Genomic DNA, 10,086 nt, shown 5'->3' on the forward strand with positions numbered 1-10,086 from the left:
ATTCACTGTGAGCCTGTGCAGCACAATCTAGACTTTTACAGCCTTGTTCTCCACCGCCTCCGGGTCACTGGTATCACTGGGGCCGAATAAAGCCGAGCCTTGAGCTGCACAAGGAGGCTTTCAGGTGGCTGAAATAAGACTGCCACCGTCAGAGCTTAATGAGCCCTGATGGTGGAGGGGTCGGTCCGTCTGGAGCCCCTCTGGATCCAGATCGTCCAGATTTTCCTACCCAGTGGTTCGGAAAGGTGAATATTCCAGCTGAGTAACATCGAGCTGCGTGGCGGCTTCACATCGTGTCTTGGTTTGGTTTTATTTCCAGATCTTTATGAAGTTTAGCTTTAGTTCCTGCCATGAAAGAAGAAATAAAACCCAACAGGAAGTTAAATCACAATTACTAGTTTAGTCACATTTACAAGAATAAAAGTCAGACTTACGACTTTTATGGTGATAATCTTGACTTAGTCATAATTGTCAGTTTAATGATATAATCACAAGTTTTAAAGTTATACTTAATAGTTTTAAAGTAAATTACAGAAATGAGTCATTACAAGTTTAAAGACATATTTGAAAGTTTTATAATCTTAATTCCTTTAAATACAAGTTAGAATTATGAGTTTAAAGTCGCAGCATGATGCTGCCACTCTCGTGGAGTTGAATAGAAATGTTAATTTTCCTTCCTTTGTACGATCATGAACTGCTTTATGTTGGACTTTCCCCTAATATCCCAGTGAAAAACTTCGATACTGTAGTTTGAGTGGATGTGGGATGTTTGCAGTCAGGCGAAGGTGACGATAAACTGCCCACTGTCACACCTGACGCCCGGCAGGCTGTGGAGGTGGCAGACAGCAGCTTGTTGATCGCTGCAGCCCGTTCCTGACAGACTCTCCCCGGCAGCGCAGCGCTGCGTTGCGAGGAAGAGGTGTGAGGAAGAGCTCAGTAAACCCCAGCAGCTCCAGAGGCTGAAATAAATCAGAGTGAGCGGCGATGGAGACGGTGATGAAGCTGTTGTTTGTCTCTTTAGCTCTGATTAATGAGCCGCAGCAGCTAAACATGCGCTGCAGATTTGAATGTGGCTCAACATAAATTAATTTCAACAAAATGCCAACATGAGATATGATCATCTTCAAGGTTAAACAAGCAGCTCTCTCCTAACGACGCGTCAGCGGTGATGGAGGTTTCTCATTGTTTATAAATCTTTCGGATTGCCCCAGATGGCTCCCGCGTCGCTCCCCCGTCGCTCCCCCGTCGCTCCCGCGTCGCTCCCCGTCGCTCCCCGTCGCTCCGCGTCGCTCCCCGTCGCTCCCGCGTCGCTCCCGCGTCGCTCCCGCGTCGCTCCCCGTCGCTCCCCGTCGCTCCCCGTCGCTCCCGCGTCGCTCCCCGTCGCTCCCCGTCGCTCCCCGTCGCTCCCGCGTCGCTCCCCGTCGCTCCCGCGTCGCTCCCCCGTCGCTCCCGCGTCGCTCCCCGTCGCTCCCCGTCGCTCCCCGTCGCTCCCCGTCGCTCCCGCGTCGCTCCCGCGTCGCTCCCGCGTCGCTCCCCGTCGCTCCCGCGTCGCTCCCCGTCGCTCCCGCGTCGCTCCCCCGTCGCTCCCGCGTCGCTCCCCGTCGCTCCCGCGTCGCTCCCCGTCGCTCCCCGTCGCTCCCGCGTCGCTCCCGCGTCGCTCCCGCGTCGCTCCCCGTCGCTCCCGCGTCGCTCCCCGTCGCTCCCCGTCGCTCCCCGTCGCTCCCGCGTCGCTCCCGCGTCGCTCCCCGTCGCTCCCCGTCGCTCCCGCGTCGCTCCCCGTCGCTCCCCGTCGCTCCCCGTCGCTCCCGCGTCGCTCCCGCGTCGCTCCCCGTCGCTCCCCGTCGCTCCCCGTCGCTCCCGCGTCGCTCCCGCGTCGCTCCCCGTCGCTCCCCGTCGCTCCCGCGTCGCTCCCGCGTCGCTCCCCGTCGCTCCCGCGTCGCTCCCGCGTCGCTCCCGCGTCGCTCCCCGTCGCTCCCCGTCGCTCCCCGTCGCTCCCGCGTCGCTCCCCGTCGCTCCCCGTCGCTCCCGCGTCGCTCCCCGTCGCTCCCCCGTCGCTCCCCGTCGCTCCGCGTCGCTCTGCGTGTTGTTAGCTATCAGGTGGGTGTGGGGCCCTAACCCCTCCCAGTTCAGGAGCAAATGGTAACATGTGGATGGGGAAGAGAAGAAGCTCCAGAATAGAACCTTGTGGAACCCCACATGTAATTCTGCTCCACTCAGATGTGTGTTAACATAGTAAGTTGTTAAGAGTGTCATTAAAAGTGGCTGAAATATAAAATATAAGTTCTGTAAAACAACATCTGAGTGTCTTTTCTATAAAGCTGGATGGTTTCGTAGATAGCTGTATCGAAAGCAGCTCTAAAAATCTGTTTTTCAACAAACCAGACGACAGATTGAAGTATGTTAACGGGATGGATGGATGGATGGATGAATGGTTGGATGGATGGATGGCAGCCTGTTGACTTAGTGAAGTTATTAGCTTCAGGTTGCTTTAAAGGTTTTCACAGATTCGTTCATGTTTTGAGTTTTAAAGCATCAAGTTGAGTCTTGCTCCCCTGTTTTTATTCTCGTGTGCAGAAACATTTGTGGAATCTCGCGTCTCCTCTTACCCTCTATTTACCCAAACTCCACTCTCCTGTTTTTCCTTTATCCCAGTGTGTGCCAAGGATTTGCGGTCCCGCTCGGTGGAACCAGCAGGTTTGGACGCGGCCGCTCTCTGTCCGGGCTCTGAAACAAAGCGTGGAGGGGAAAAACACGGTGGGGGTTTGGCTCCGCTCTGCTGGTTATTTATGGAGAGGATCCATCCATCCATTCTTGCTCTGCAGGCGGGGGCGATGCGGGTGGGAATTCTGGGAATTGAGGGATCACAGCGAGGCGGCGACCCGACTGTGGAGAGCCTCTGGCTTTGGGGAAACGCTGCTGCAGAGTTCTGCTCAGATATGCAGCAAAACAAACACAACAAGGAGAGTTTTAAAGAGGGAGACTTGACCTCCGACTCCTCCTGCCGTCGTTTCTCTTACATTTACTTCAGCTCCTTCTGACCAGACCTTACAGACGCCTACAAACCTTCACAGTTTCATCAAACCAAACCATGAGCAGAACCACAGTCACTAGCTGCGATTCCACTGACCATAAAATTGCATAAACTGAAATTACAAAAATAAATTAGCCAAATCAAAACACGGCAGCTGTGACAAAAACCCGATGAGGCGTTTTTTCAGCCACATCGCAATAAGTATATTTTGCAAAACTAAGATGGAAAAACTTTTTTCGCATCACACAAGTCATGTGATCAACTGCCTAAAAAGACAAATACGACAGGAAGTTGATTTTTAATGACTTATAGTGTGAACAGACTTATTCACATTTGATTTTTAACTTAATTTCTTATTTAATTGAAATACTGCAATTTACAACATTTAGTTTTTTCAACATTAGCAGAATATTGACAAAGTTTTGCTCACATTTGTAATGGAAACACAGTAAATGTTTCTTGGAAAGGAGATCTTATGAACCGCAGTCAGTAGCTGCACTTTCACTGAACATATAATTAGAAACATGGAAACACCAAGTTCAATAAAACTCACGTCTTTCGATAAATGAAACCGTATAAAGATTAATATGTTAATATATAAACACTTTTTCTGCATCACACAAGTCACTGGATCAACAGTGAAAAAACAAAGAATAATACTGAAAATGTAATTTAATGGAAACACAAGTGAAATCTTGTGTTTTCAACATTAGCAGAACATTAACAGAGTTTTGCTCACACCAGTAACGGATCCCCAGCCAGGGGTCGTGTTGGGCTCTCTGTGCCCCTGGTAAGGCTGAAAGCTGCAGTGTAGGCATCTTGTTAACAGATTCAGTCTGCGCTGGCGTGTTACTCGGTTCTGGAGCTCAAATCTAATTGTGGGTCTGGACGACAGGCTGTGACGGTTCTGATTGGGTCGGGGAACTGCGCCCGGGGTCTGCGGCCGGGCGGCCAAACGAGCGCTGGCTCGGGTCCGGGTTTGGGTGGAGGAGACCTGGTGACGCCTCTGGGACTCAAACCTGCTGTGTGTCTGCATCCAAACTGATGACAGAGCGTGTTTGGGAGTCTCAGGTAGGAAACGGCCCGGCCCGGTTCAGGGTTCGGTGCCGGGACCTCACTGCGTGTTGGAAAGTTTTGCAGAGATGGATCTGATGGTTTACAAAGTAAACCTCAGGATGAATGACGTCCTGCCTGCTGGACGGCTCGGGGCTGCAGACCTCCACTGTGTCTACATAACCCAACGTTGTCGGTTTAAACTGCTCCTGACTCCTGCTTTCTCAAACACATTAATGCACAACCAGACGTGTGGTCAGGAGACCGATCCAGTTTCTGCTCTCAGCCATCCGGAGCGGTTTGGTCTTAATGCCGTGCCTCCTTCCTCCTCGTCTTCCTCCTCCTCCTGATGCAGTCAGTCAACCACATGCGGCCAGAACTCACTGTTAATATGAACAGATTTCACAGAAGGTGAGAAAAACATCCGACTTTCTGCTGCAGAACCAAATATGGAGCAAGACTGGAGGGCAGAACCCGTTCAAAAGGTTCTTCACTGAGATGAAAGAAAACTGATCAACCAAGGAGAGAGAGGAGAACCAAGGAGAGAGAGAAGAACCAGGGAGAGAGGAGAACCAAGGAGAGAGAGGAGAACCAAGGAGAGAGAGAAGAACCAGGGAGAGAGGAGAACCAAAGAGAGAGAGGAGAACCAAGGAGAGAGGAGAACCAGGGAGAGAGAGGAGAACCAAAGAGAGAGAGGAGAACCAAGGAGAGAGAGGAGAACCAAAGAGAGAGAGGAGAGCCAAGGAGAGAGAGGAGTATCAGCGATGAGGAGATCCAGTATTTTCTCCTCGTCGCTCTTTGGTTGTTTTGTTTTTTATTTGTTAATTTATATTCTATATTTCTTGCCATAGTCAGTAAACTTCTCTGTTCTCATTATTGTTCGAAAGGTGTTGCCATACCAGTTTATTCTCTGCTGTCTTTGTGTTCGTGTTTCTGCCTCCCTCAGTTTATCTGCTCTCATCCAGCTGCAGCTGTTCCACATCTCCTCTGGTTTCTCCACCTGCTCCTCCATCACTTTCCACTCCTCCCTCCTGGTTTCTGTTTACTTTGCTGGATTATTCGTCCCATTCATGTCAGCCTCCTGGTCTCTTCATGCCTTTATTTTTCCATTATTTAATGAAAAATAACTAGAAACAAAAATATGACGCTTCTGTTAAATGGATTTAGCAGAACGTCTGGTTCTGGCAGAGTTCTGAATCTTCTGTGTGCAGGAACATTTAATTCATCACCACAACAAAAGAACATTTCCAACCTGAATCTGTCCTGCTCCTCATCCATCTCCTCTCTCCTCATGACTCTCAGTATCTCAGGATTTGTTCCCTCTTCAGGCTAATTTATATTTATTAAATGCAGAAGCAGAACCCTCAGAACAAATGAAAAATCCATCGGTGGAAGAATGCGGAGCGGGCTCGGTTCCCATCCAGCCGGCTGTTTGTTTTTGCTGCTGAAGCTCCTGATGTTTGCGTTTGAGGAGCTTTTAATGTGGCTGAAATCGGAGTGTAAATCACTCCATGTTCCTGCACAGAAGAACTGGAGCTGCACATGTTCTGGTCCAGAAACAGTTTGTACCTCAGCTTGTTTTCTTCTGGAGTGAAAACAGCAGCAGGAACTCCCAGCTTCCTGATTGGGATTCAGGAAATATGGATTTCTCCTCGGAGCGAAAGCAGTTCCTCCAGAGCGCTGGAATGAAAACAGGGCAGCAATTCTGCCGGGCCGCCGGCGCTGCAGGGCGTGCAGCTCTGATCTGACCCGATCTGACCCGTCTGCACAGAACCTCCCTGGAGCCAAAATGGGCCAGAATCCTCTTCATCTAAACCTTGTTTACTTCTGGTTGTGATGTTTGTTTACGAGTTCAGGTCACGCTAACGAAGCCTCTGGAGGACTGGAGCTCGGCTAAACGTTTCAGACACAAACCCCACTTCACGGGCTTTTATTCTGAAGGGAAACATTTCTGACAGCAAAGAGGAGAAACTGAAGGAGATTCAGAAGTCCTGATGGAGGTTTTGTTCCTTCATCCAACCATCCATCCGACATCAGACATTGATCCGTCCATCATTACAATATGGGGACATCTTCCAGTGGAAATGAAACTTTTTATTAATATTTAGGAATTCTTGACTTAATGCAAAAGTCTACATCTTGTTGGATAGTTACTTGTACGTTGGTCATTATTAGTTATTTGTTTCCAGATATTTCCAGAAACTAAACAACAGGAAAGATTGTGTTTGTTTTTCTTGAAGTGTTGAGACATGACTTGGACTTGAGGCTTTAGTCTTTCTTGGGACAAATGACTTGTGAACATCTGTGTCTGAAACTGTTTCTGTTTCCTTTGATTCAGCAGAACTGGTTCTGGTGAATGTTCTGATCTGTTCGGACCAATCGGTTCCATCTGAGCCGCTTTCATTCCCGTTAAAATGAATGAAATATATTTGACCCATTTCCAAGCACAGAAATGTTTTGTCCTCTCTTCCCTCCCGGTGAAGGATCGGGGAAGTGGGTCACAGCAGCAGCAGCGTTCCCACCGAGCAGACGGCGTTCCCGCCGGCATCACATCCGCTAAGCTTTCCCACCGCTGCTCCGTTCAGGGAGGAGAAGCCTTTGAAACGAATCCTCGGCCTTGTCACAGAAAAATCAATGAAATATGAGTTTTAAGAGGAAGCCTGGCGGGATTCGTACCTGCCTCCCTGCTGTTCACACATCCGTCTCTGCAGAACAGACCAGGCTTTGTTGCGCTGACACTTTTCAAGGATTTCACTTCACTTATTGACTTGTTTCTGCTTTTTTTCTGACTGCAGCTGTGAATGGTGCACGGATTTTGTCTCTTGGCATTTTTAGAGCACATCTTCCTGAACCCTAGAGCCGGTTCTCTGGTGCATCTGGTGTTGTGGGAGAGACGGCGTGGTTTGTTTGTGTGGGCGGCAGACATGATGAAAAGCTCCGAGTTGGAGGAGAAACCAGATGAAGGATTTATGGTGATGGATGTTGGAGAAGGAAAGCAAAGAATCCTGCAGGAAGTATTTTTTAAACCGATTATTTCTAAAAATGTCAACCAGACAAACAGTGACTGAGCTGGAGAAGTTCTTGTTGGTGTTTCCACCATGAGAGACGGCGGGATGGAGCCGGACTTATCCAAGCTTTATCTGCAGGAATGAGAGCGGTGTGATGCTGAAGCTCTGGATCTGCTGCTCCAGATACGTTCCAACCCTCAGCTGTGGTTCATCTGGAGCAGGACTTAAGGAACCGGACCGGGCCTGGAGGGTCCGGAGTAAAGCTGCTGCTTTACTCCGGACGGACGGACGCTAAAACTTTTCCATGTAAATACTCTTCCAGTTTTTCCTGCGACTCAAATATTCATTTGTTTACTGGCTGATAAGAACCAATCAGAACCAATAATCATTCCATCCAGTTCCAGCCAGATTCTGACCCGTTCGACCCGGTCTGCCCTGACGCTGCAGCGGAACCATTAAGCGTATTTATAAGCCCAGACCCAGTGATTATTTCCACCCAGCAGCCTCTGGTTGAACTCTGAGATGCCGATGATTTACGGAGCTCCTGCTCAGCCTGCAGGTTCTGATCCGATCATAGGTGTGTTTTCCCTGGGAAATTCCTGCTGCCTGGGGCGCGGGCTGAGGTCACTGACACCACGAGGTCAATAAACACGTTTTCCCCCTGAACATGTCAGCAGGCAGCGTCAGACCGTCAGCAGATGGGATCCGACGAGTTCGGCCATGTTGCTGCTTATTTAGGAAACATCTGAAGCTGGTTCAGCTTTAAACCTGCTGCTCCGAAGTCAAAGATGAAACAGAACAGGATCAGAATCCAAATAGTGATGTTATGTATTTATCTAAATATGAGGCAAGAAGTTCAGAACCGTCAGGTCCAGTTTATCCAGAACCGTTCGGAGGTGAAATCCGATGGGAATGAATGAAGGAGTGAGTGGGCGTGACTCTGGCGTCTGATTGGACAGAAATCTTTATGACCTCCAACAGTGAGAAACACCTGGAAGGAGACAGAAACCCCTAAACATGACCGACTCGACCGGGTCAGAACCTGTGGGCCGTTTTTAAAGTTACACAGCAAAAATTATCTAGAATCTTATGAGAGAAAAACTTTGGGGTTTATTATTCATTCATTTATAAATATGAATGAATGAATGTTTCAAACTAAATATAGTTATTTAGCTTCAAATGAAATATTTAGTTAACAAGCTAATTTCTTTAGCAAGCTAGCTATTTAGTGTCAGGATAAATATTTACCTATCTAGCAAAATATTCAGTCTGAAGATTGTTAGTTATTTAGTTTCAAAATAAATATTTAGTTAGAAATACGAAAATTTGCTTCAGATTGTATATTTAGTTAATAAGCTAAATACTTAATTTGAAGCTAAATATTAGCAAGCTGAATATTTAGCTTCAAACTAAATATTTAGTTAACAGGCTAAATAATTCAATTTGAAGCTAAATATTTACCAAGCTATAAAAAATATTGCTGTTAATTTCAGACTGTAATTCTACAAACGGTTCTGTGTCAGACCAACGGTTCTGTGTCAGACCAACGGTTCTGTGTCAGACCAACGGTTCTGTGTCAGACCCGACTTTTTACTCTAAGCTGAAGATTCTGGGGGAAAATCCGAGAAAAATCCTACGGCTGTGCTGTGGTTGTAAAAACACTGGAAAGTGGGTCAAAATGATAACTGGGTCGGGTGACGCCCATCCACCTGTGGTCGGTGAAACTTTGAAGGGTAGTTTTGATCTGTGGAGGTCCAAACAGAACTGGGGTTCTGACCGCTGCAGCCAGGATCCTGTTGTTCACTCAGGGGAAAATGTTTGCAGTTTTTTGCTACTGAAAGTCATGGGACACTAAATGCAACTGAACCGCGTGATCCTTCGGGGTTTACAAGTATAAACTGTGACAGAAATGGAAAAATAACCTCAGTTAGCAACACATTTAAAGAAGGAGCCTCACGCTGAGCTCTAAATGTTGCACATCTTGAATATTTTCAGCTGAATATGTGATGAAGTTTCTGGTGACGAAGCAAAGAGGAACAAGCTGGTATTTACAGGCTCCTCATTAGAAACAGTTTCCTCTGCAGTCAGCAGGTTGCTTCTGCGTTTGTAGGTCAGCATCGTTTGAAGACTCAGAACTGGACATCGGTACCAGCCCCGTTCTGAAGTTGCTACCACAAGCTAATTTTCCCATGTTAATAAATCTCCCGCTCCGAGTCTGCACCTCCACCGGAAAATAAAACATCTGCATTTTGCTGAAGCATGAGATTCCTCCGGTGTATGAGGAGCAGACTGCTGCTGCGACGCCGGAGGGGCTCGTTACAGGCTGTAAATCCTGCACACATGCACTGTCAGCACACACGCAGCGGGACGCAAACACACTTACAACCCGACAAGCACATGATCATAACTAACCCAGATATAACCTACACATTTAGTCTGAACAAGTTCAGTAACTTTGTTGGTAAAGCATGAATCACGTCCTGCTGGGCTGAAGTTTTCCTGGCAGGAAAGAAGCTGAAAGGTCTGATGACAAAAACACCTGCTGACAAAATCAGAGCAGCTGCTGCCAGTAATCCATCCGTTTCACTCCATCACGACCAAAACCTCCAGATCTGGTTGGAAATCTCTGAGCTGACCTGAATTTTACGCTTTGTGACACTTTGAGTCCCTCTGCAGTCATTATGATGCAGCAGTGGGTCAGTAATTATCCAGCCTCACAAAAAGGGAAGTTTTAGCTGCTTAAAACGTTACTTCTGTTGTTTTACATTTAATTTGTATTTTAAAAGTATCCAGAAACACTGGCCTAAAATAACAAATTAGAAAACCTAATCCATTAAAAATGTCCAGTTTAAATAATAAACAAAAAAGATTAAACAATTTTAGCTCAAACAAATCAGACATAAAAAATGATTTCAAAGTCATAAATAATCATTTTAACATTTTGTTTTCTTAAGGCTCATGATAATTACATTCATTTCAGTAAAATAAATATGT

General features: G+C 47.3%; 1 protein-coding gene across 1 annotated transcript; it reads right to left on the reverse strand.

Annotated features, from left to right (window-relative positions):
• Positions 1–2,048: 2,048 nt before the first annotated feature.
• On the reverse strand, positions 2,049–6,157 carry LOC116730727 (uncharacterized). The gene is made up of 4 exons (XM_032580146.1): positions 5,337–6,157; positions 3,771–4,467; positions 2,607–2,926; positions 2,049–2,090 (listed from the first exon to the last, which is right to left on the reverse strand). The coding sequence occupies exons 2-4, from the start codon at positions 4,065–4,067 to the stop codon at positions 2,087–2,089; spliced, it is 621 nt and encodes a 206-aa protein (XP_032436037.1). The 5' UTR covers positions 4,068–4,467; positions 5,337–6,157; the 3' UTR covers positions 2,049–2,086.
• Between the last annotated feature and the right edge of the window lie 3,929 nt (positions 6,158–10,086).

This window comes from Xiphophorus hellerii, chromosome 13 (assembly GCF_003331165.1).
Source record: "Xiphophorus hellerii strain 12219 chromosome 13, Xiphophorus_hellerii-4.1, whole genome shotgun sequence".
NCBI lineage: Eukaryota > Metazoa > Chordata > Actinopteri > Cyprinodontiformes > Poeciliidae > Xiphophorus > Xiphophorus hellerii.

Excerpts from the sequence above, each read along its gene's own strand:
- LOC116730727 (XM_032580146.1), bottom strand. The coding sequence starts at position 4,067 with ATGCAGACACACAGCAGGTTTGAGTCCCAGAGGCGTCACCAGGTCTCC. Across the intron at positions 2,927-3,770 it reads GCTGGGGATCCGTTACTGGT|AACTCTGCAGCAGCGTTTCC; the intron begins GTGAGCAAAACT and ends ATATCTGAGCAG.